This window comes from Chlorella variabilis, assembly GCF_000147415.1.
Source record: "Chlorella variabilis unplaced genomic scaffold CHLNCscaffold_2, whole genome shotgun sequence".
Lineage (NCBI taxonomy): Eukaryota > Viridiplantae > Chlorophyta > Trebouxiophyceae > Chlorellales > Chlorellaceae > Chlorella > Chlorella variabilis.
Genome location: NW_005435086.1, coordinates 1,605,765 through 1,629,259, shown reverse-complemented (window position 1 = coordinate 1,629,259; position 23,495 = coordinate 1,605,765). Strand labels below are relative to the sequence as shown.

At 68.7% G+C, this 23,495-nt stretch overlaps 6 protein-coding genes across 6 annotated transcripts in view; 3 read left to right on the top strand and 3 right to left on the bottom strand.

Annotated features, from left to right (window-relative positions):
* Nucleotides 1-4,885: 4,885 nt before the first annotated feature.
* On the top strand, nt 4,886-6,927 carry CHLNCDRAFT_137974 (expressed protein; the record flags this gene model as incomplete). The annotated part of the gene is made up of 7 exons (XM_005851470.1): nt 4,886-4,895; nt 5,039-5,123; nt 5,236-5,275; nt 5,377-5,415; nt 6,459-6,566; nt 6,663-6,755; nt 6,901-6,927. The coding sequence occupies 7 exons, from the start codon at nt 4,886-4,888 to the stop codon at nt 6,925-6,927; spliced, it is 402 nt and encodes a 133-aa protein (XP_005851532.1).
* A 365-nt stretch (nt 6,928-7,292) lies between these two features.
* CHLNCDRAFT_137973 (hypothetical protein) lies at nt 7,293-12,182 on the bottom strand (the record flags this gene model as incomplete). The annotated part of the gene is made up of 8 exons (XM_005851185.1): nt 7,293-8,006; nt 8,134-9,213; nt 9,385-9,468; nt 9,615-9,725; nt 9,946-10,007; nt 10,182-10,448; nt 10,703-11,027; nt 11,175-12,182. The coding sequence occupies 8 exons, from the start codon at nt 12,180-12,182 to the stop codon at nt 7,293-7,295; spliced, it is 3,651 nt and encodes a 1,216-aa protein (XP_005851247.1).
* A 421-nt stretch (nt 12,183-12,603) lies between these two features.
* CHLNCDRAFT_137972 (hypothetical protein) lies at nt 12,604-15,577 on the bottom strand (the record flags this gene model as incomplete). The annotated part of the gene is made up of 9 exons (XM_005851184.1): nt 12,604-13,021; nt 13,180-13,313; nt 13,492-13,656; nt 13,852-13,899; nt 14,076-14,467; nt 14,592-14,653; nt 14,945-15,113; nt 15,216-15,354; nt 15,491-15,577. 9 exons carry the CDS (start codon nt 15,575-15,577, stop codon nt 12,604-12,606), a joined length of 1,614 nt encoding a protein of 537 aa, XP_005851246.1.
* A 595-nt stretch (nt 15,578-16,172) lies between these two features.
* CHLNCDRAFT_56751 (hypothetical protein) lies at nt 16,173-19,014 on the top strand (the record flags this gene model as incomplete). The annotated part of the gene is made up of 8 exons (XM_005851469.1): nt 16,173-16,313; nt 16,476-16,604; nt 16,806-16,877; nt 17,028-17,156; nt 17,409-17,564; nt 17,780-18,211; nt 18,405-18,596; nt 18,796-19,014. The coding sequence occupies 8 exons, from the start codon at nt 16,173-16,175 to the stop codon at nt 19,012-19,014; spliced, it is 1,470 nt and encodes a 489-aa protein (XP_005851531.1).
* A 428-nt stretch (nt 19,015-19,442) lies between these two features.
* CHLNCDRAFT_137970 (expressed protein) lies at nt 19,443-20,401 on the bottom strand (the record flags this gene model as incomplete). The annotated part of the gene is made up of 3 exons (XM_005851183.1): nt 19,443-19,730; nt 19,950-20,129; nt 20,333-20,401. 3 exons carry the CDS (start codon nt 20,399-20,401, stop codon nt 19,443-19,445), a joined length of 537 nt encoding a protein of 178 aa, XP_005851245.1.
* A 336-nt stretch (nt 20,402-20,737) lies between these two features.
* The window catches only part of CHLNCDRAFT_55979 (hypothetical protein), a 4,555-nt gene continuing 1,797 nt past the window's right edge, over nt 20,738-23,495 (top strand). Inside the window, exons 1-8 of the mRNA XM_005851468.1 lie at nt 20,738-20,968; nt 21,132-21,200; nt 21,370-21,548; nt 21,767-21,945; nt 22,150-22,312; nt 22,495-22,623; nt 22,847-23,063; nt 23,274-23,412. Coding sequence (XP_005851530.1) covers nt 20,790-20,968; nt 21,132-21,200; nt 21,370-21,548; nt 21,767-21,945; nt 22,150-22,312; nt 22,495-22,623; nt 22,847-23,063; nt 23,274-23,412 — 1,254 coding nt within the window. The 5' untranslated portion in view covers nt 20,738-20,789. The remainder of the gene's footprint in view (nt 20,969-21,131; nt 21,201-21,369; nt 21,549-21,766; nt 21,946-22,149; nt 22,313-22,494; nt 22,624-22,846; nt 23,064-23,273; nt 23,413-23,495) is intronic.

Here is a 23,495-nt window from a genome sequence, read left to right as displayed (position 1 = left end):
GGCAGGGCGGGGGGAGTGTACCGTGTGCTGTGGCGGGCAAGGGCGCCCCACACACGGCGCAGCTGGCCTCAGTCCTGCCCGCTCTGCTGCACCCACTCCACGTAGTTGTCCAGCAGCAGCGGCCAGGCCGGGTTGTCGTGGTAGTTGGACAGGTCCTCACGCACCTCCCGCGAGAAGCGCAGGAAGCTGCGGCGGGGAGGCGCGGGGTGGGAGATAGGGGGTGAGTGGCGTGGTGTGACCTTGGTAGTGTGGGTGGTGGTGGTAGCGGGGGAACGGGATGGGGGGCACGCGGCACGGCACCGGGGCCGCCAGGGTGGGCAGGCGGCGAGCGAGGGCAGCCGCGGGTGGCCGGCCAGGCGAGCAAGGCAGGGCGGGCGGCGGGCACAGGCGAGCAGCAGCGGCGGCCTCACTTGGCCCACTGGTCGGCATTGACCTTCTTGTAGTCCTTCTGCTGGGTGAGGAAGGTGCAGAAGGAGTCCACAAACCGGCCCTGGGGCAGCACCAGCTGCAGCATCTGCGCCGCCGTCTCGCTGTCGATGATCTTCTGGCCGGGCTCCTGCAGCGGCGGGGAGCCAGAAGCGGCGCGGTGCGCAGGCGGGTGCTGTGATGCAGGCGGGCAGCGAAATGGCGAGCCACCTCCCTGCGTGCCCATCCTGCTCCCTCCCTCCCCCGGCCTGCCAGCCAGCCTTCCGGGCCCCTCCAGACTCTTCAGCCCCCGCCACATCCACGCAACCAGCTTGCAGCACCCTCGGCCCCTCCAGCCTCTCCAGCCTCCGCCGCTCCCACAGAAGCCAGCCCCGCCAGCCGGCCTCACCGTGAGGCAGAAGCGGAAGGCAAACTTGTGGAACTCCTCCAGCGCGTGCGCCTGCGCCACCTCCGCCCTCAGGCTGGGCAGCGCCTTGCGCAGCTGCGGGATGCTGGTGGCACCCAGCTCCGTCAGCCCGCACTTGAACTCGGAGCGCGAGAAGTAGCCCATCTTCTGGGCGCCCATCTGCTCGCGCGTGGTGGGTGGGGGGTGGAGAGGCAAGGGGGGCGGTTGGCAGGCATGTCAGAGCGGCCTGCCAGTGAGCAAGCAGCGCCTTTTGGAGAAAGCGGGTGGTGGCACCCACCACAGCAGGCGCAGCCAGGCTGGGACGCACCTTCCAGGCCAGCAGCAGCACCAGGCGGTCTGTGGGGTCCACCTTCAAGTCCCTGCACAGCTTCTCCACGCCTGCACAGCCACCGGGAGACGATGGCTGGGCTCGAACCTCTGCCGGGGCGCAGCGGCAAGGCTGCTGGGGGGGCCACCCCGCGGCAGCAACCGCCGGCGGCGGCTTGCGGCCTGGCGCAGCCCGGCGCCCGGCGCACCATCAGGCCCGATCACGTCCTCCTCGCTGCCTTTGTCCTTGTATGCATCAAACAGCGAGTCGGTCTTGCTGACGTCCTTGGAACCCGCCTGCGGGCACGTTGCACACTGGTGTGAGTCAAAGAGGCGGCGCGTGGTGGCGGCCTGGTGGGTGGCGGCGGACCGGTGGGCACCACCTTGGGCGACGTCACGGTGGCAGCCCTCCGCCGCTTCATGATCTCCGCGCTGGCCGCCGCGTTTAGGGGTGCCAGCAGCTGGCCCAGCCGCTCCAGCTTGAGAGCTTGACTGGCGAGTCTGCGCTCAGGCTCTCTGCCAACCCAGGGGCGATTGCGCAAGACTGCAGGCACGTGGGCAAGAAGAATTCAGGTCGCGATCAGTGAATGCGTGGGTGCATGGTGAGCGGCGTTCTGGAGCAGACGCAGATGGGCGCACCTGGCGCCGCAGGGATGTGGTTGCAGGCACGCTTGTCGCCTGGGAGTGCAGAGAATGTGATTTGCAGCAGCAGGCCGGCGCATTAGGCGGCGTGCTTTCCTCCTCTTGGATGGCGCCGTTCAAGGTTGCAACACCAGCAGGGCTGCATTCAGTGAGAGTGGGCGTATTTGGCTCATTGCCGCACAACACACACTTGAGAAACGTGTGAAACAGCAGCAAGGAAGCAAGCCGCTCTGGGCGCCTGCGGTTTCTGCACGACCCGCCCTGGGTGTGCAAGCGCTGGCATCACAAGACATGGTCAGGCATAAAGCAAAAGCTATTGGACAGGCATCGCTGCAAGTTGCTGTGGTGTGTGCTGATGAAGACTGGGGGCCGGCCTTCATGGCCGCCACAAATCCAGAGGGTGTGCCATGGCAGCGACGACGGGCTGCACCAAGGCCTCAGGCAGGGCATCCAGGCACACCACGCCCTGGGGCGGCGCGGCCCCAGCCTCAGCCTCCACATCAGCTGCTGCAACCATGCTGCGCACACGGGCACGGTGCAGCAGCAGGGTGCTCACTGCCTGGCGGAAGGTGGGTGGGAAGCGGCGGTGGGCGGCTGGCGACCAGGGCACCAGCTCGCCGCCATCGGGCGGCAGTGCTGAGGCTGCCTCCAGCACCTCCTCCTCTGACGCCAGGACCAGGCCGGCACGCTGCGCTGCACTGTTAATGAAACGGGAGTTCTGCATGGGTTTGCCAGCAGAAACAGATGTGAGTAGGTACATTCAAATCATGGCTTCTGTGCAGAGAGTTGTCGCCGGCAGCACCGCCGGTCAAGCAAGGCAGCAGCCCAGGCCGTTCCAGTCCCACCTTGACAATCCTGTTGACTGCCCCACCCAGCTCCCGCGGGTGGTCCAGGTAGTGCAGTGCGCCTGCATCACGGCGCGGTGGTGCGCACCTTGCTGGCAATGCAGGCTGACATGGCAGCGGCAGCGACAGACACGCACACGTGCAGGCTGCTCATCACTGCTGGCAGCCACCGACCTACATAACCGATGAATGCCAGCTCCGCAATCAGCGAGCTGGTGATCAGGCGGGGGAAGCGCTGCACCGTGCAAGGAGAGGGGCAGCGTGGGACAGCGTCCGCCAGCTCCCAGGGCATGGCTGTGCGCGCCCTGTACCGCACCGCATGAAGCGGTCTGCCATGCATCGGGCGAGCCAGCAGGGCGCTGATTCCAATGACGCCTGGCAAAGGTAAAGGTGGGGAAGAGCCTCCACAAGCTTCACTTCCCGGTTTTAACGTCTAGCTTTAGACCATTATTTGATCTGCCCGACGCGCCAAGTGCAGTACCCCCCACTAGTAGTGAATGGGTCCCGGGGAGGCCTGTGCCGAAGCCTTGGCGATTCTATTAGGCGTTCCCGAAGGAATTGGCTTGGATTGGCGCTGAGCCGGTCAGCTATGCCGCGTTTGTCCTCACAAAGTTTCGACATGGGAGGAATCGAACCTGTGCCCTCTCGGAGGGTTTAGACACTAGCTCCAGCGCCTTCAAAGAAGGCCTTTCTTAGCCGCGGCAACCGACTTGCCTGCATTGCCTGCACCATGGCGAACAGGCGCAGCTCCAGGGTGCGCTGCCGCCTGGCGGGCGCCATGGCCGCCACCATGCTGGCGCTCAGCAGCGGGCGTGACAGGCGGTGGCGGTCCATGAATGCAGCTGTGTCCATGCTGCACACCTGCGCGCCCTCCGGCACTGCCCTGTGCTCCAGAAGCACCTGCAGGCAGCGTGTGCGGCAAAGGGCAGCAGCACAGGTTGCCAACCGCCACTGCCAGCCGCGAAGGCTGGCAGGTTTGAGGCAGGAGCGTCAGGCCTTGGCAGCCGCACCTCTACGCCCTCTGCCACCTTGAGCGGGATGCCCCACTTTGTGTTGAGAAGTGTCAGCAGCTCTGCAGCAGCCCCAAGCACACAACAGTAGGCGGCTCAGGCCCAGTAGCGGCGCGCCAATTGGCAGGTGCGTGGGTGCCTGCCAGGTGCGGCGCTCGTGCGTGTGTCTCAAGCAGCCAAGGATGGGCTCACCGGAAGCAGCGCCGCAAGATCCAGCAACAGGGCAGCATGCAGCGCGGGTGCTCCAGCGCCGTTGTCGTCATCCTCGGAGCCCTCTGGGCTCTGGTTCTCTACGCCGGTAGCCTGCTGCTGTGGCTGCTGCTGCTGCTCCTCTGCAGTTACAAGGCTGTCGTTTTCAGTTAAGGGAGTAAAGGCCGAAGGGGAGGTCGGACAGCCCAGTGCAGCAACGCGTGAGGGCCCGCTGAGCCAGCTGCTGCCTCCTGCAGCTACTGTCCCCTCAGCCTGCCCGACTGCCTTACCTTGCTGCTCTGCCTCGACTTCTTCAGGGGCTTGGGGCCCCTGCCCCTGTGCATCTGGTGGATCCATAGGCACGGGGGATGGGCTGCAGAGAAGCTTGGAACGGTCAACGATCACAACAGCAGCTGAGGCATGGCGGCACTCGTCCTCGGCATGCTTTCCACCCGACGCCGCCACGCTCATGGAATCGCCCGAGCGGACCTGTCTTGCCAAGGCGAGCATAAAGCGTTGTCCAGCCCCTTCCTTCCCTCCAGTGGGCCGCGCAGTGGGCCGCAACAGCATACTAGTGTCTGCTGGCCAGGTTGATGCCGAACAGCGGTCAACACGGCGGCACGCCGTGTTGCCGACGCGTCGCTTGGTTGCTGTCGATATAGCTGGATTGTCATCGCAGTTTGGAAAAATCAGGTCCACTTCAGTCTGCGCTGCAGTCGTGGTTTTGGCTTCACCTTGCAAGGGCGCCAACTTGAATTGGCGGCATGCAACCGCAGATGGCAGCTGCCGCCGGGTCAGCGTGCCACCTCCCATCCGCACCGGGGCGATGCGCATCTCATAACGCCTTGAAATGAAGTAAATCCATCCGGTTTCATCCGCCGCCGCGGTCTTCGCGCGCTCTGGCAAGCACAGCAGGCAACGCACCTGCTCACCAGAAAGCTCACGCTGGGCGACGTGACTCCCCAATGACCAAAGACCCTCCATGCTTCAATGTTTTCACTTGCTTGTGACCTCCTCGCCCTCCCCGCTGCCCCTCAACCCTCTCGCCTCGAGCATCCAGCATGAGTGCAGGTGGTTTCCAAACCCCAACCTGCCCTGGGTTCGGCTCGTTGTGTCATTTGAGAGAGCCGCGGTGCACCTGCGCCACCCTCTGCGCCCTGTGCATGGTCACCTTCACAGCATGGACCGCCTGCCGTCCCTTGCCCCCGCTGCAGGAGCTCTCCACCAGATGGCCAGCCTCGGCTCCCTTGCCAAGTTCATCGGCCCCGCCGTTGTCGGGAGCATGGGCTACTGGTTCTGGTGAGGCTGCCCTGTGCGCAAGTGCTGCCGCCGTCGGCAGCGTGCACCCCGCACCGCTCCCCCGCCGTGGGCGGCACCACCGAGTCTGCATTTTGAAACTCGCGCCGCACAGGTATAGGAAGGTCTATGGCTGGACTCACACCTGCTCTGAGGTGAGTTTGCCCACGCTCAGTGACTCTGCGTGCGTCCCCCCGCCTCATCTTAACCACCTCAACCAACTCACCCATCCCGGCTGCCCTCCCTTTCCCTGCAGGAGTGGTACACTGCGGAGGAGAGGTACATGAACGCTGTGGTGAGTTGGTTGGGTGGGCCGCTGCATCCCTGTCTGTGCTGCACGCGCCCCTCATTGGCCCCTGTGCCCGCCCCGCATGCCGACAGAACGCTCGTTGACCCCTTCATGCCCCCTGCTGCAGCCACGGCAAGGGTCAACAACCCCCATCAGAATCAACCCTTTCAGCGACAGGGTGAACATGCACCTGGTGCGCCAATAGGCAGCAGCAAGCTTGCGAGCTCGAGAACGGTGCGACAGTCCCACGGCGGCGCGGAATTGGCGCGCCAACCGAGCACATGCCCTGCTCGTCCTTGTTCTTTACTACTTCCTACCCCTACATACGTACATACCCCCTCTGAAATGCTATTAACTCTTTTGTACAGTCCCTCGTGTGCTCCTTGCATTTTGGTCCCCCTCTCTCTGTCCCCTTGCGCGAGAGGCGGGAGGCGGCGGCAGCGGCCCGCCGCCGCCACCTCCCTCGCTTGCACCCGCCCCTTCCTGGCTGCATTTGCTGCCCTCGATGTTTGTGTTGAATGGGGGCCGCCATCTGGGGCGCCGCGGCCAACAGCTCGAGAGGCTGCGTGTACCAGAGGTTGCGTGACCGGCGGCCGATCCCCCATATCACCGACCCCAAAGTAAAACGCTCCATTCCGTTCCCTCTTCCATCTCCAGCCAGCAACCAGGCCCTCACCCCCGGCTCGTCCAGTCCTCCCACCTCCCGACAGCAGGCACCATGACGGTGAGGCTGCGGACGCTTGCAGCTGCTCCTTTGCCCGCCAATCATGGAATTGGCTCGGTTCTCACGCCTGCGCGGGCCGCCGCGTGACTTTGGCCCCTTGGTGTCGGAACGCCGATCATCTCTTGCACCCTTGCTCTGAACGTTCTGGGGCTCAAAAGGCTAGCAATTCACCGCACCACATGCCATCAGAGCTGAAAATCTAGCGTCGCAAACTGCTGCTGCTGCCGCGCCGCCACCGCCGCCACCGCCTGCCTCTTCCGTCAACGGCCCCTGCGCTTGGCCCTGTACGTGACTTTGGTTCATGCCGTCCCTAAATCGCTTGCAGATGGCCAGCTTGGGCCAGGTTGCCTCCTTCATCATCCCGGTGGCGGTCGCATCTGCGGGCGCTTACTACCTGCAGCGCCACACCTGGCCGATGGGCCGCACCATCAACGTGAGCCTGCCACCGAGCCTGCCGTGCCCCTGGCCCATGCAATGTGCGTGCACGGGACTCACCGCGGCGTGTCCTCTGCTCCCTCCCTTCCTGCAGAAGGAGTGGTACGATGCCTCTGAGGCGTACCTCAACAACATGCCCGTCCACAGCACCGGCAAGACTGTGCGCATGAACCCCGGCAGCGAAAAGGTAAGGGCCACCTGTGGTGCCCTGCATGTCCCTCGCCCTTCCGCCCTGCGCACGGCACAGCATAGGAGCTTGAGGCTCGAAGCAAGGCAGCACTGACATCGCCGCCCCTCTGCCTGTGCCCCCCCACCGCTCTGCCCTGCCGCAGATCAAGACCAACTCCATGACCTTCTGAGCAGCCGCCCCTACTTGGCCGGTGCACTCTGTGTGGCCGGGACCTCACGCGCGGCGGCGATGGGGCCTGAGGCCGCGCGCCCGCCCCCTTGCGTGGAGCCCTCTCTCAACTACATGATATTGCTTTGCCCGGCATGGACCCCATGCGACAATCAGATACCGTTTCCCGTCCGCGCTGCCGCCGTGCAGCATTTTCAGAGGACCTGTAGTATATGCCCTTGCGCCCTGTCACTTTGTTACTTACAGCCAGACAGCCAACCATGTCAACAGAAGCGTGACACGACACAGGCAGCGCCCAGACCAAATGCTGAGATGTACAGGCGCCATGGAACGCTGCGAGGCAAGCTCCTTTCAACCAAGCGCGCGTCACCGCTGTTCAGCCAGCAGCCCACGGCAGTGAGCCACCAGCTCCTCCTCGCCGTCGACGCCGGGCACCACCGGCAGGCCGCGAGCCGACAGCACGCGCTGCGACACCAGTGCGCTGCCGAGCAGCTGGTGCGGCGCGTTGACCGCCGCGCGGCCGGCGGTGGTGGCAGGGACGACGGCCGCCAGGGGCCTCCTCTTCCCGTTGCTGCCGCTCTCGCCGCTGGGCGACAGGCCAAACACAACGATGAAGTCGCCAAACGACAGCTGCTTGAGGCTGGCCGCCACACCCGCCCGCTGCAGCGCGCGGCACGCAGCCTCCGCCGCCGCACGCAGGTCCTGCTGCCGCGGCGCCGCGGCAGCGGCTGCCAAGCCTGTACCGTCGCTGTCGCTGCCGTTGTCGCCCGCGCTCCCCTCCTCGCCCTCCTGCTGCTGCTCCCCATCCTGCTGCTCTACTGGCCCCTGCTCCTCCCGGGGCTCTGCCATCCAGGCTGGCAGGATGGCGGCGGCGGCCTTGGCAGCCACCGGGTTGAGCCGGTGCTCGCATGAGTGCAGCACCGTGGCCTCCCGCAGCATGCGGCGCAGCTGGGGCTGGTCGGGCACGCCGTCGGGCAGGCGCGTGGCGCGGTACGCGATGGCGCGGTACAGCTGGCTGTGGTACTGCTGCAGCGCCGCCAGGCCCCACAGCAGGTGCACCAGGTCTGGCGTGTTGAGCACCTGCAAGGAACGGGCAGGTAAAGCAGGCCCTCATGGCACCGCGGCAATGCCAGCCTGGCTTGGCCAAGCCGTGCGGGACCGGAATGCTTGTGCGCCACAAGCGAGGCAGCAGCGGCGCTCTGCCCACCGTGCTGTTGCCGCGGCTGTGGGAGAGGCGGTGGTAGAGGTCGGAGGTGACCGCCTCCAGCGCTGCTGCCGCCGGGTCGTGGCCCACGTGGGCGCACCCCCACACCAGCTTGGCCAGCAGGCTGACCGAGACGTCCGGGGCGCAGCCCGCCACCGCTGCCACGCAGGCATCCAGCAGGGCGGCGTCTGCACGGTACGCCAGCCCCGCCAGCGCGTGTACCACCATGCACAGCAGGCGCGCCTCGTCGGGGCAGGCGCCACCGCCGGCGGCGGCGCGATCCACCAGCGCCGCCAGCCGCTGCGCCGCCGCGTCCAGCAGCGCCAGCGGCGGCTGCACGCCCGCGTGCGCCAGCGCCCACAGCAGCTGGCACAGCTCTTCCGTGGAGCAGTCGCCCAGGCGAGCACGCGCCGCGGGCAGCAGGCGCGTCAGCAGCGGCGGCGCCGCCTCCACCCGCAGCTTGGCGGCAGCAAACGCCAGAGAGGAAATCGAGTGCGCCTCGCCTGCGCCCTGGTGCCGCGCCTGCTCCGCCTGGTGGCCCTCCTGCCGCGGCTGCTGCTCCCGCGGCTGCTGCTCCTGCGGCTGCTGCTCGTGCTGCTGCGCCGGCGCCGACGGCGCCGGCCCAGGCAGCAGCGCCGGCAGGGCATCGCATGCCGCCCAGAAGAAGGCATCGTCTGCAAACCCAAACTTGCTGAAGCTCCAGGCGGTGTTGGACAGGGCCTTGAGCAGAGCCGGGTCCCCTGCAGTGCCCTGCTGCTGCCCGCCCGCCAGCCCAGCCGCCGGCGCGTCCGCCGAGGCCTGCACCGCCGCTGCCGCCCCGCCGGCTGGCTGGGCCCTGGGCTGGCACTGTCGCAGGGCCTGCACGAAGCGGGCGCTCACCGCCGCCAGCAGCTCCTCGCCGGGGTGGTGCTCCAGCGTGGCAAACGCCCACAGCAGCATGGACAGGCCCTGCAGGCTGAACGCCTCCCCCGCTGCCAGGCTGCTCCCCGCGGGCCCCCCCTGCTGCTCGGGCGGCAGCAGGCTGGCACGCTGCGCGCTGCACGCGGCCACCGCGGCCAGCAGCGGGGTGCCATCCTGCGGGTGCTGTGCAGGCGGGGGGTGGCGCAGGCAGGCAGGTGGGCAGGCACGCAGTCGGGGGTCGCTTCCAGCACAGCAAGACAAGAAGTCTCCAGTGCTGCAGGGCCGTGCACGCGGGGCTCCTGGGCTGCATCCACGCCAGCGCAGCGCAGCACAGCACAGCACAGCGTGGCTCACCGGCGTGCACGGGCCGCCGCCTGGCAGGCCGCGGCCGGGGTGCACCCCCAGCCTGCCAAAGCTCCACATCACCACCGCCACAGCCTGCGCCAGCTCAGCACAGGCAGCCAGCTCAGCATGCCACGCAGGCCGCATCCCAAGGCGCAGTGCCAGCCCTTGCGAGGGGTGGCAGGGTCACGTGGCCGGCAGCGCAAAGGCAAAGGAGGCAGGCGGTACGCCGCCTCCCATACCTGCGGGCTGTACCGCTCCAGGTTGGCGGCCAGGTGCTCCGCCGCCGCATCCAGCAGCTCATGCGGCGTGAACTGCTGCTGAGCGAAGCTGTGCAGAACCATGGCCATGGACTTGAGGGAGACGGGGTGGAGGTGGGTGGCAGGTGGGTGGGTGGGGGGCACACCAGGCGTCAGCGGCGGGTGGGTGGGTGGTGGTGGTGGTGGTGTGGGTGGTGTGATGCTGGGGCTGGCAGAGCACAGCACGCAGCTGTGTGGTCGCCATGCCGTGTGCCCTCCCTGTGCCCGTCCTCCCGGCACCCGCCACCCCCCTGGCACCCTCCCTGCCGCCCACCTGAGGCTCCATGCCCTCCCACATGCCGCGCGCCGCACACGCCAGGTCGGCCAGCAGCGCGCCTGCGCCAGCCGGGGGGCGCGTGGCCGGGTGATCAAAGGCGGGCGGCAGTGCAGGGGCGAATCAGACCACCACCACCGCCACCACCACCCCCGCCACCACCGCCACCACCACCACCAACAACAACAACCTTCCCAACTTCCAAAGCAGAGCAGGGGAGGCCAGCGGCCACCCACCGCTGTAGTAGTGGAGCTCTCCCAGGCCCCAGCACAGCCGCGCCAGGTCAGCGCCCTCCAGCCCGTGCAGCGCCCCCGCCTGCCCCCGCAGCGCCGCCTCCGCCGTGTGCAGCAGCGGGCGGGGCGTGCGGTACCGTGGCATGCGGGCCAGCGACCACAGCAGCCAGGACAGGGAGGCGGCGGGCACGGCGGGGAGCAGGTGCGCCAGGCGGCGGCACGCCGCGTCCAGCACGCCCGCAGGCGGCTCGTAGCGCACGGTGGCAAAGGCTGCAGAGAGAGGAGAGGAGAGGAGGGGCGTGTGTGTGTGCGTGTGTGTGTGTGAATGTGCGCGCGGGCGGGCACTCGCCCATGCACTCGCATGCACGCGCAGGGGCCGGGGAGAGGCAGGGGCAGGGGGCCAGGGCCGATTCGGTTGCGCCTCGGCGCCCCAGGCAGCACACGTCGAGGCGGTGTGTGCTGTGTGTTGTGTGCTGGGCGCCTGCATGGGCTGGCCATGCCACAAACATGGTGGCCCCTCTCACCCGACAGCATGCCCACCAGGTCCCGCTCGCTCAGCTCGTGCGCGCGGCCCGGGATCTGGCCCGCCGCCGCCTGCACCACCGCGGCGCGGGAGCGGCACCAGGCGGGGCCTGGCGCCGCCGCCGCCGTCACCAGCATGCTGAGCTCCTGGGTGCCAAACTGGGCCAGGCGCGGGGCGGCGGCCGCGGCCAGCGCCGCCGCCAGCGCCTGCATGCCGGGCTGGGCGCCGCGGGGCAGGCGGGAGATGCCCCAAGCTACGTTGGACAGTCCCTGCGGGGTGAAGGAGGGCAGCTGGCGCCGGCACGCGGCCGCCGCGTGGCGCAGGAACTGCAGGGGAGATGGTTGAGGGGGTGCGGGCCAGGTGACGGGGCAAGCAAAGCCATGGGTGTGCGAGGCAGGGCAGCAGCAGGGCGGACCCAGCAGCTACGGGCAACCAAGAGGCAAGGCAGCGGTGAGGGCGTGCAGGGCACGCACGCGGGCTGGCGGCTGCGGAGGGCTGCCCCTGCTTGCCTCCTCGCTGGGCACCCAGTGCAGCTGGCCCATGGAATAGAAGAGCATGGAGAGCTGCTGGGGGGTGAGGGAGGCCAGCGGGGCCGCCGCTGGGCGCACGAGGCCGCCGCCGCCGCCGCCGCCGCCGCCGGTGGCGGCGCAGCGCAGCAGAGCGCGCGCGATGCCCTCCTGGAGCGGCTGGGAGCGGTAGGATGCCTTGCCGCACGCCCACAGCAGGTTGACCAGGGAGGCGGCGGGCAGGACGGCCAGCCAGGGCGGCGGCGCCGCCTCCCGCTCCTGCTGCTCCCGCTGCTGCCTAGCATGCTGCTCCTCCTGCTGCTGCTGCTCCTGCTGCTGCTGCTCAGCTTGCTGCTCCGCCTGCTGCTGCTGCTCCGCCTGCGCCCGCACCTGCGCATCGATGGCTCCCAACAGGCTGGAGATGCCGCCGTATGACAGGCGGGTCAGCGCCCAGGCGGCGTGGCAGGCGTCGGTGGGTGCCGCCGCCGGCAGGCGCCGCACCAGCTGCTCGGTCACCGCCGCCAGCAGCGGCTGCGGCGGGCGCAGCCCCAGCCACACGCACTGCTGCAGCACGCCCACCAGGCTGCGCAGGGGCAGCTGCGGTGCGCCGTGCTGCAGCAGGTCATACATGCGCGGCAGGGCGGGGTGGTGGCGAGCCTGCTGCCGCTGGCCGGCGTCAGCGCCGCGCAGCAGGCGGGCCAGCGTGCTCAGCACGCTGGCGGCGCTGGCAGGCGTGAGGTCGGCGCTGCTGCCCGCCACCTGCAGCACCTCGCCTGCCGAGCGCGCACCCCAGATCTGGCGGTCAAGCTCCGAAGGCGGCGCCTTGCTGCTGGTGCCGTGTGCCTCGCGTGGCGGGTGCGGGCGACGGTTCCGCTGCTGTGGCCTGGGCGGCTGCTGCTGCTGCGGGTGCTGCTGCGTCCCGTTGCTATTGCTGCTGCCTTCCCTGTTGCTGCTGCTGCTGCGGTTTCCAGGCATGCTGTCTCGAGCTGCACTGCTGGCGCTGCCGGCAGAGGCGGCGAGTGGAGCCAAGGCGCGGCGCCGCCGGAGCCGCCTGCCGGGCGGCTGGGAAAGTGGCGCCGCTGGCTGTGCACGCGCCGCCGGGCTGCTGCATAAAGTTTCAAGGCAACGGAGCGCTTGGTGGCGCGACGCCGGAAGCATGGGGTTGGCCCAGCTTCAGGGTCTCATCGTGAGCAAGGAAACCCGTGAGAGGAGCGGAAAAAGATCCAAAGAAGAAGGTTGCAAAGGCAGGGTGAATCCTGGGGAGTCATGCTGCCAATGCGACAGGCTGGCGCCGCCGCCAGCGCTTTGCCGCACTGTTCCATGAGTCTCCCAGGTGCAAGCACTGGCAGTGGTGGTGGCGATCCCGCAGATTTCACGATGATGACATGCCAACCAGTCAGGCTATGCGCCACACAGCCGACACCACAACAAGTGTCGCCGCAGCTCCCACCGCGACGCCAAGAGCCAGGGTCAGCAGCGGGCCCGCGCCCCGCAGCCGTTCGAGCAGCGGCAGCCCCGCCGCCACGGCATCTATCCGCCGCCGCTCCTGCTCCGCCGCCGCAGCTGCCGCGGGCGGGATGCGGCCGTCGGCGGCCGCGCCGCCGGCGCCGGCTCGCAGCGCGGCCAGCCAGGCCGGGACGGCCTGCTGCTGCTGCCTGAATGCCTGGGCGATGGCTGCGTCAGTCAGGTTGGCAGCCACCTCCAGGTCCAGCACCAAGTTGACCTGCGTCTGCAGCGACCGGCAGGCCCTGTACAGCGAGGGGCGCAGCGACTCGCTGCACTCAAAGCTGGTGGCCAGCTCGGCGTACCGCTCCCTGCGCAGCCAGGGCAGGGGGGCAGGGCGACGTTGCGGCAGCCAGCAGACGAGTGCGTGGAGGAGTGATGGAGGGGCGGCACAGTGATAGAGCAGCCTGGAACCAGCGGGGCCGCCCACCCACACACCCCTCCGCCCGTCGTCCCCAGCTGGCCGCACCTGTCGGCCAGGTAGCTGCGTGGGCCCGGACGCGTGTCTGCCGTGATGGCCTCTGTGTTGAGGTGCAGGCGGGTGGGGTCGCTGTTGGACCAGTCCACCACCCGGATGTCGCTCACACCCGCCAGGTCACGCTCCTGTGGAGGAGCAGCAGGGCGGGGAGGGGGCTCGCAGCAGGGGGGGGTCTGGGGTGGGCATGCTCAGCTGGCGGGGGCAGGCGTGAGTGCCTGGGAGGCAAGCAGGCACGCTGGCCCCCAGCCGCTACCACACCGGCCCCGCTCCCCATGCTGGCCTCCCTCTGGGCAGCCGACGCACCAGCAGCCTGCTGTACCGGCTGGGGTTGAGGCGGTACGAGGGGGCCAGCTGGACCACCACGGCGCGGGAGGGAAGGAAGAAGTAGTTGCCCAGGGCGGCGCCGTGCATGTGCAGCACCACCGTGGCGCCGCTCCACAGCTGGGCCTGCTGCCGCACGCTGAGGCCCTGCAGGCGGGGGTTGGGAGGGGCGGCAGGGGGCCAGGGAGCGGATCAAGAGGCCTGCAGGCCCTTGCTTGTGCAGCAGCCACAACAGCACCCTGCCTGCCCGGCCCAGTGAACCACCCCAAGCCTGCCAATCTCCCCATGTCCTGCTGGGCACACACCACACCACACACACGCACAATCCCTGCACACATGCACCTCCATGTATGCCAGCCTCACCGCCACCCGGTCTGGCGGGTAGCGCCGCTGGAGGGACCGCACCACATCATTGATGTTCAAAATGTGCCTGCATGCACGGCAAGGCAGTGGGAGCCACCAATGTGTTCAGGAGCGCAGCCCAGGCCTGCCGGGAGTGCTGCTGACTGAGGCCCAACCAGCCGGTCGGGGCAGGGCCCAACCCGCCCCACCCCAGTTACAGCGACCTGCCTGTTGCTCGTGTAGGGCCGGTCAATGACGAGCACCTGTACCGGGCGCAGCGGTGCGGGCGCATCCAGGCGCGCGCCCAGGCACTGCGCCAGGATGAGGCGCAGCGAGGCAGTGAGCTGGGGCGTGGGCGGCAGGCGGCCGCTGCCGGGCACATAGCAGCCCGCCGGGATGCCGCGGCAGCGCGGGCCCAGCCCCATCCAGGCCTCCTCCACCCGGGCCAGCTGCCCCCGCAGGCTGCTGCCGTTGATGTGCAGCAGCGGCTTGGCAGACAGGCACCCCGCCGCCTCCCTGAAGAAAGCGGGGTACAGCTCCCGGCTGTTGCAGCTGCGCGGCCGCTGCTGCACGTCGATGAGCTGCAGCCGGCTGCGATCGGCGTAGGAGCAGTGGCCTGCACCCGCCACGGCGCAGCATAGCGCAGCGGGGTCGGAATGGTGGGAAAGCGGCCGGCCAGCCTCCCGCCTGCCAGCAATGCACTATGCTATGCAAGGGTGCTGCTGGTTGGCCCCACTCACCAAACTGCTCGCACAGCGTCATGCTCAGCCCAGGGAGCCACTCCTCCATGAAATGATAGTAACTGCAAGAGTCGGGGAGGGTGGAGGGAGGGACAAGAGCGCTAGATACACCTCTCTGCTTCTGTAGCGCAGCCAAGCAGGCACTCCTGCGCTAGGTGTTGGCTGGTTTACTTGGAATTGATGCGTGACGCCGGCGCGCCGCACTCTGCCCGCCAGGGAATGGAGATCACCCTGCGAACTGCAAGCATGGCCATGCAGCACCAGAATCAGCAAGCATGAACGCTGCCCCACCTTTGCATTGCATGCCCCGAATTCACACATGCGCCCCCAAGGCCCAACCTTTCCAGAGACACGCCAGCGGCACCGTGGCTGCCTGGCCGGCCGCCGCGGCAGGCAGCCGCTGCGCCAGGGCGTCGGCGGTGGTGACCTCGAAGAACTCGGTCACCGGCTCGGGGCCCTCATCGCTGGCCCACATCTCAAACTTCAGACCCAGCTGGCCAAGAGCGGGCGCAGCAGCCTTGTCTGCAGCTCCATGGCAGGGGAAGGGAGGGCTGATGGCACAACTGCACGGCAGGGTTGCATGCAGCTAGCACTGCACCCGCGTTTCCCAAGATGTCTGCACACCATCTGATAGGACGTAGTAGGCCCGCCCCTGCCACAGGTACAGGTTGGTGAAGGTGCAACTGCGATAAGCGTCGAGCCGCGCGCCCTCTGGGACACGGCCCTCTGGGCAGCTGTAGGATGACGGCTGCAGCCGGAGCGCCTGCAGTGGCAACAACAGCGGCCACGCGATGAGGAGCAAGAGAAAGGCAAAGGTTTGCTGAGAAACAGGCGCCGTCTCCCACGGTTCCGCTTGCTTGGCAGCAGCTGGCGACGCCGAGGCGGCAGCGGCGGCGCACCTCTCCAACTGCCGGCGGCGCTCCCAACACCAATATACACAGCGATGCAGCAGCAACCAGCTGTGCGCCAGTCCTGCTTCTGTCCATTTCCCGGGTTGGCTGTGCTTGCAGCCAGCTGCGGGGCGCAGCTGGTCAGCCGCGAGCCATTGATTCTACATGCAGCACGATGCTGGAGATGATGCGCAGTCTGGGGCGGCGAGCCGACAGCTGCTCATCAAGAGCAGTACTGCGCTACTGGGCGGGCATCCGCAAAAAGCCAGCCCCGCCATAGGCCTCGTGCCCGCCCTCCAAAATTGGGAGCAGGAATGATTGGAGCCCAACAGTGCGACTGGGACATTTGCAGTGGTTGGTGTGCAGCAGATGACCGCCGTTGCCCAGGCACGGGAGCCAGCCGCAGTCACTGCGGCTGAAGGCGTTGTGCGTTTGTGGCGGCATCGCTGCCAGCAGTCCCGGTCGCCTGGCATGATTCTTGCCCGAGCTTTTCACACGCGTCACGTGTGTTATTCAATGTAGTGAGCATGCGGAAGCCAGGAGGCCTGACCTGCCGCCACTCCCGCCTCTGCCGCCAGCACAGCAGACGCAGCAGAAGGAAACACCCCCCGGCCCCCCATCTGGTGGTTATGAGTTGCTCCCCCAGCGCAGTGGAGAGCCGCCTGGCGTCTAGTGGGTGCCCACGATCGCGATGGCGGACCCACTCTCGCTGCTGCGGGAGTTTGTCAGCACTGGGAAGGTTCATGAGGTGGTGCTGGCGGGCGATCGCGTGGATTTCGGCGGCAAATTCTCGTTCAGCAAGAATGTGGCGACAGGATACAAGTCGCAGCAGGTGGGCCGGGACTCCCAGCTTCAGGCAGTGCAGGGCACCTTCAGCAGAGGCCGAGCGCGCCGCGGGGGCAGGGCGGGGGCGCAGCTAAGGTGCCGCCCGCCGGCTGCCGGCACCGACCGCCGCCACCTCCCCACGCCTGCCTGCCTGCTCTCCCTCTTGCAGGGCAAGGGCAAGCTGTACGACCTGGAGACGCTGCTGTTCTTCTCCAAGCACATCAACGAGAAGTTCACAGAGTACTTCAAGAAGGCGGGCAAGGAGATCGGCAAGCAGGTCACCTTCCTGGACCGCATGGTGCGCACAGGAAGTGCTGCCGGCCGGGCGGGGGCAGACAGCTGCGCCCCTATGTGGTCTGGTGCAGGTGCAGTTCTGGGGCAGCCTGGGGTGCGGGCGAACGCGCGGCGGCAGGGTGTAGGGTGTCCCCTCGCTGCGGCTTCCGCCGTGGGCTGGTGCTTGCCTGGCGGCCAACCATGTGTGCGGTGCCACCACGCGCAGGACCTCCAAAACTACCTGACGGGCAAGTCTGACCGGTCAGAGTACATCCAGCTGACGGTGCCCGACTTTGAGGTGAGGTGGCGGTGCTGGCTGGGGCAGGTGCATGGGCTGCTGCTGCTGGTCGCAATGGCTGGCCGCGCAGCTCGCATCCATGCCCCTGGCCTCGACGCACACGAGTGCTTTCTGCGGCGGCTGAGCTGCCTGCTTGCATGGGCGGTGCAGGTGGGACAGCCAGCCAAGCGGGCGCGGCTGGAGGCGGGCGGCGAGGCGGAGGCGGGGCCCGCGGCGGAGGCGGTGGAGGAGGGGGCGGAGGATGCAGCGCTGCGCAGGATCCGGGAGAGCGAGTTGCAGGTCTGTGCCTGGGGGGCGGTCAGCGTGCATGTGGGTGGTGGCAGCTTCCATGCGCTCACGACTTGCCTGTCAGTGCCTCCAGTCTGCCACTGGTGGAGGCTGCTGGGTGCCTGGCCTGGGCATCGTGCATGCGCCTGGCGCAGCCCTCACGCCGCTGCTGCGGGGACTGCCCTGCCCTGCCCCATGGCCCTCTGCCGCTTGCCCCTGCCCCGCCTGGATATCATCTCCACTGCCCCGCCCCACCCCACGCAGCTGCGGGACCGCAACAGCATGCTGAGCGTGCCGGGGCGCAGCTTCGGCAAGGTGGGGACCATCCTCACCCAGGCGCAGCTCGAGCAGCAGCACAAGATGCAGCAGCAGGAGGAGCACCACAAGCAGGCAAAGCGCAAGCATCAGGCGGCGGCCCAGGTGGGGGTGGCTGGGTGCGGCAGCCAGGGCCGGGCGCACGGGCCCTGCCTTGCGCCTGAGGCCCGCGTGGGGCCCATGCGTGGCGTATGCCTCCGTTGGCACCTCCCACTGGCAGGTCCCTTCATCATCCAACGGCCCCGGCCCCAGCACCCTCTTGTCCTCATGCTGCCAACCGCCCTGCCCCTGCCCTGCCCCTGCCCTGACCTGCCCCGCAGCCGGTCATCCCGGTGCGGCCATCAGGGCGGTACGAGCGGCAGACGCAGCAGGATGCCACGCTGAAGCAGATGGGTGCTGCGGAGCTGGGGGTGCAGGTCGGCTTCAAGCCCGCCACCGCCGCCGCCGCCGCGGCAGGCAGCTTGGCCGTGGCGGCGCAGCAGGGCGCGCCGCCGCCGCCGCCCCCCGCCGCGGCCGCGCCGCGGCCGCCCTCGCAGCAGCAGCAGCAGCAGCAGCGGCAGCCGCGGCCCGGCGGCGGCGGCGGCAGCAGGGCGCAGCCGCAGCAGCCACGCCAGGCGCAGAAGCAGCGGGCGGCGCCGCGGCACGGCACCCCCATCATCATGGTCCCCCCCGGCATGACGTCACTGCTCAACATGTACAATGTGCGGCCCTTCCTGGAGGAGGGCCGCTTCTGCACCACAGACGAGGCCAAGGTGCGGGCCCTGCAGGCTGAGGGCGCCCGTGGCGGCAGAGCGGCGGGGAGCCCACCCAGCGCTGCACGGGCCGGCGGCAGCAGCGGCGCTGCAGGGAGCCGTGCAGCGTGCTCAGCCCAACAACAACAACAGGCGCGTGAACCTGCACTGGGCATGCACTGAACCCCGCCGCCGCGCCCCCCCTGCCCTGCAGGCCGAGATGGCCAAGACCAAGGATGGAGTGAAGAAGGAGGAGCGAGCCGCCATCCAGCGCACCATCGCCCGCAAGGCGCCCGTCAAGTATTGGGTCACCGACAAGGAGCCCGCGCACAAGCAGGACTGGGACCGAGTGGTGGCGGTCATCTGCCTGGGCAAGGCCTGGCAGTTCAAGAAGTGGCCCTTCAAGGTGCGCTTGCCAGCCGCTGCGGCGGGCGGCACGCAGCGCTCGCGCGCATCTCCTTGCCCGCTCCTGCCCCCCACGCTGCAGCCCCCGTGCCCCCGCTCCCTCCTGGGCCCTGCCCCCGCCCCACCCCACCTGCCTCTGCCCATCCGGCCCCCTCCCCGCCCCGCCCCTTCCCCGCGCCCCGCCTCGCTCCCCTGCGCAGGGCGCCCAGAGCGGCGACCTGGTGGAGGCGTTCAGCCGCGTGCTGGGCGTGTATGTGCACTACACGGATGAGGCGGTGGATGCCACGGTGAGGAGCTGGAACGTGAAGGTGCTGGGCATCAACCGGCAGTCGCGCCACCGGGACGCCACCGTGGCGCAGGAGTTCTGGCGCATGCTGGACGCGCACCTGCAGGCACGCAGCTCGCAGCTGCTCTACTGAGGGGCGCGGGCGGGCGGGAAGGCGGCCAGCCGACCCTCTGCGGCTCCCTGCCGGCCCTGCAACTGTGCTGCTTGTTGCCAGCATGCTTGGCTGCGGCTGTAAGTTGGTTGAGCGGCGGTCGAATAACAAACAGCAGTTCAAGTCAAGTGCGAGCGAGTGGACGGGCAAAATGGAGCGCCAGAGGCAGAGGGTGTGGAAGGGGCAGTGAATCAGAGCGGGAGCGGCTGGTCAGGTAAGCGAGAAGCAGAGGGGCAGCAGAGGGGAGCAAGGCAAGCTAGGCTGTTGAGAGGCGCAGGCGAACAGTGCGGGGCAGCTGGGGGCGACACAAACACGTCCTGCCAGCGGGCAGAACAGCCGGCAGCCGGCAGCGCAGGGCACGAGTGGGCCCGCGCTGCCTGTTGCAGGGTGGCGCCAGCCGGCGGCGCATATCAGTTGATGGGTGTGTCTGCCGTGGGCTTGTCCCACTGCACCTTCTTGGTCTGCTTGTGCCAGAAGTAGGGCTTCTTCTGCGCATCGAAGGCCACGCTCCACCCCGGGGGCAGCCCCTCCTCCGCCGCACGCTTCCGCTCCGCAGCTTCAAGGGCTGCTGGGTCGGCAGGCGGCGGCGCCGCTGCTGCTGCCGCTGGTGGGCCGCCCGCCGCTGCCGGGTGCTGCTGGCGACGCGAGCCCTGGGGCGGCGCCTGCTGCGGCGGTGGCCCGCCCTGCTCCTCGCGCATCTGCATGCAGCACCAACGCGCAAGGTCATCCCATGCAGCTGCGGCTGGCTGGCCGCCTGCCCTGCGACTCTTGCAGCAGCCCGAAAGCAGCGTGCACAGCAGGTCTCCAGGCAGCGGCAGCCCGACAGGGAGCTGCAGCGGGGTCTGCAGTTGGCACCAGCCCTGCAGCCCGGCAGCAGCTGCCCAGCCGGGGTCCCTCCTGCAGGCCCCGCCCCCCACCTGCGCATAGTCCTTGGCCCGCTTCTCCAGGTCTGAGAAATCAATCAGCTTGCCGCTGGCCTTGCGCTTGGCCTCCACGTCGCTCTGGAACACGGCGCGCTGCATGGTGAAGGCGCTCTCGCCGTACATGGCCCGCCAGTTGACCGTGCCGGTCGTGCATTGCGCCGCCTGGTGGCCCAGCTGCGGCAGGCGAGCGGGTGGCGGGCAGCGGGGACGAGGCGGCGGTGGGCAACGGGCGGTCAGGCAAACAACACAGGCAGTTCCTTGACCTTTCAAACATGGTCAAAACATGCTGGGGGCCGGGTAGCAAGCAGCAGCAGCAGCAGCAGCAGCAGCAGAGGACTCTCGCGAGCGGCAGGCGCCGCCTCCGCCAGGCTGCGCACCTGACCGCAGATGTTGCAGCCGCTGGGGTGCCACGAAGGGTCACGCCTGAGCCTGTGGTGAAGCTCCATGGCGCCCTAGACCAGTCCCTAGAACCGAGAGGCCGTGATGCACCCCCTGGGGGATGGGCAGCCTGCGATGCGGGCTGCGGCCTGCTGGATTCGCTTGGCGGGCAGTCTGCGGCGCGATGCCGGGCTGTGCTGGTCCGTAGGAGAGCGCAAGGGGGTCGGGGTGACAAGCAGGAAGCGGCACCTCCCTTCAGAGAGCAGTATTTGGGTGCGTTGCTGGCTGATCAGGCTCAATTGGGCAGCGGAAGGCGTCTGGTCCGGCCCAGCCTCGGCGCCTTCTTCCCGCCGCGGCCTCTGGAAAGCCGGTTGTTTTGAAGCCGGCTTGTGTCTTGCTCTGCTGCTTCCCCTGTCACCCCACGCCATCAGATCTCGTGCCTCTGCAAGCGAAGCCATGCTGGTGGAGCAGTTCCGCGTGGACTCGCCCAATGTGGTGTATGGGCCCGAGTCGATCACCTCCAACTACACCTATGACCACACGGAGGTGGAGCGCACGGAGGAGGGCCAGTGGACGTTGAAACCAAAGAAAACGGAGTACACTTTTGAGACGAGCACGCGCGTGCCCAAGCTGGGGTGCGCGGCGCCGCAGGGCCCTGCCAGGCAGCCGCCGCAGCAGTCCAGTCAGCCGAGCAGGCGGAGGCAACGGGTGGCACTGCTGCTGCAACCGGCGCTGCTGACCGGGCTGGGCCGCCGCCGCTGCCGCCGCTCGCCGACACGCTGCTGGCCCTGCCTGCAGGGTGATGCTGGTGGGCTGGGGCGGCAACAACGGGACCACCGTGACTGGCGGCATCCTGGCCAACAAGCAGTGAGTGTAGCCGGTTGGAGGCGGGCCCCAGCAGCTGTCGCGCAGCACGGCGATGCCGCTTCCGGATTCCGCGTTGTGCTGCGGGCAGGGAGGGGCTGGTACAGGGCTGAATTGGGCCCTCGCACCTGCCCCCACCATGCCTGCTCCCTCTCTCCTCCAACCCCCGCAGCGGCATCACCTGGATGACCAAGGACGGCCTGCGCAAGCCCAACTACTTTGGCAGCCTGACCCACGCCGCCACCGTGCGGGTGGGCAACTACAAGGGGGAGGAGATCCACGTGCCCTTCTCCTCCCTGCTGCCCATGGTGCACCCCAACGACTTTGTGCTGGGAGGCTGGGACATCTCGGGTGCGCGCGCGGCACTTGAGCGCCTGTTGTGGTTGGGTCGGCTTGGGGCGAGGCTCCGCCCTAGTGCTATAGACGGCTGCACCGGGCAGCAGCGAGGCTCGACTCGCTGGCGCACAGCGGGAGCGCAGCGCTGCCTGCGCCATCCCGCCTCCCACCTGCCTCTGCCTCCTGACATGCTGCTCACCCTTCCGCCTCCACCTGCTCGCCGCCGCGTGCAGGCATGAACCTGGCTGACGCGATGGAGCGCGCCCAGGTGCTGGACTTTGAGCTGCAGAAGCAGCTGGTGCCGCTGATGAAGGACATGGTGCCGCTGCCGGGCATCTACGACCCCTCGTTCATCGCCGCCAACCAGGCGGAGCGCGCCGACAACATCATCAAGGGCAGCAAGCGGGAGCAGGTGCGCGGATGGAGCGCGGGCGGGGCGGTGATGGCTGGGTGGAGGCGGGGCGTGCGCAGTGTGCCGGCAGCGCCGTTTGCAGGCCTGTGTGGGCCGCGCAGCGCCGTTTGCCGGTCACGGCATGCTCGGGCATCCTCGGCGCTGGCCCACACCCTTGCTGCCGCTGACGCCGCGCCGCCTGCCGCCCGCGCCCGCCGCCCGCAGATGGAGACTGTGCGGCAGCAGATCCGCCAGTTCAAGGCTGACCAGGGGGTGGACAAGGTGATTGTGCTGTGGACCGCCAACACCGAGCGGTACAGCGAGGTGATTGAGGGGCTGAACGACACCGCCGACAACCTGTTCAAGAGCATCGACGCAAACGAGGCTGGTGAGGCTGGGGCTGGGACGCCTAGCTGGCGTGAGCTGGCGGGCCGGCTGGGCCAGGGGTGCTGTGCGGGGCAGCAAGTGCGCCGTCCGTGGCCCTCCGCGCTGCTTCCTCCCTCCCCCCCCCTGCTCCCGCCCCCCTGCCCCGTGGTCACCCGCTGCGCCCTCCTCTGCCCCCCACTGCAGAGGTGTCCCCGTCCACACTGTATGCTACGGCGTGCGTGCTGGAGGGCGTGCCCTTCATCAACGGCTCCCCTCAGAACACCTTTGTGCCCGGCCTGATCGACCTGGCGGTGGAGAAGGATGTGCTCATCGGTGAAGCGCGGGCTGTGGGGTGGCGGCTAGGGCGCTGGGGTGCTGCCTGGGCGGGCCCTGCCGCCTCGTGCTGGCCCCAAGCCCTGCCCTGGCCCCAAGCCCTGCCCTGGCCCCAAGCCCTGCCGCCCAGCGGTCCCGCCCCCTCCGCCCCTCCCTTCTTCACCTGCCCGCCTCACCTGCCCTGCTCTGCCCGCCCCCTGCCTGCTCCCCTGCCTCCCCCCAGGCGGCGACGACTTCAAGAGCGGTCAGACCAAGATGAAGAGCGTGCTGGTGGACTTTTTGGTGGGCGCGGGCATCAAGCCCACCTCCATCGTCTCCTACAACCACCTGGGCAACAACGACGGCATGAACCTGTCGGCGCCCCAAACCTTCCGCTCCAAGGAGATCTCCAAGTCCAACGTGGTGGACGACATGGTGCAGTCCAACTCCATGCTCTACGGGTGGGTGGGCGGTGCTGGGGGGGCGCGCTGCACCTGGGTGGGGGGGGCCCGCAGGTGGTGGTGGGGGCAGGTAGTGGTGGGGACTGGCGGGGGGGCTGCTGGGTGGCACCCGCAGCGCGCCAGCTGGCCAGCGGCGGCCGGGCGTGCCGGCGGCGAGGCCGAGGCCGAGGCCGACCTGTCTGCCCCGCCCGCGCCCCGCCCTGGCTGCAGTCCCGGCGAGCACCCCGACCACGTGGTTGTCATCAAGTACGTTCCCTACGTGGCCGACTCCAAGCGCGCCATGGACGAGTACACGTCCGAGATCTTCATGGGAGGGCGCAACACCATCGTCATGCACAACACTTGCGAGGTGGGTGGGTGTTGGGGTGGGGTGGGGTGGGGGCTGCCTGGGGCGTGGAGGGGAGGCAGGCCACGCCGTGCCACGGAAACCCC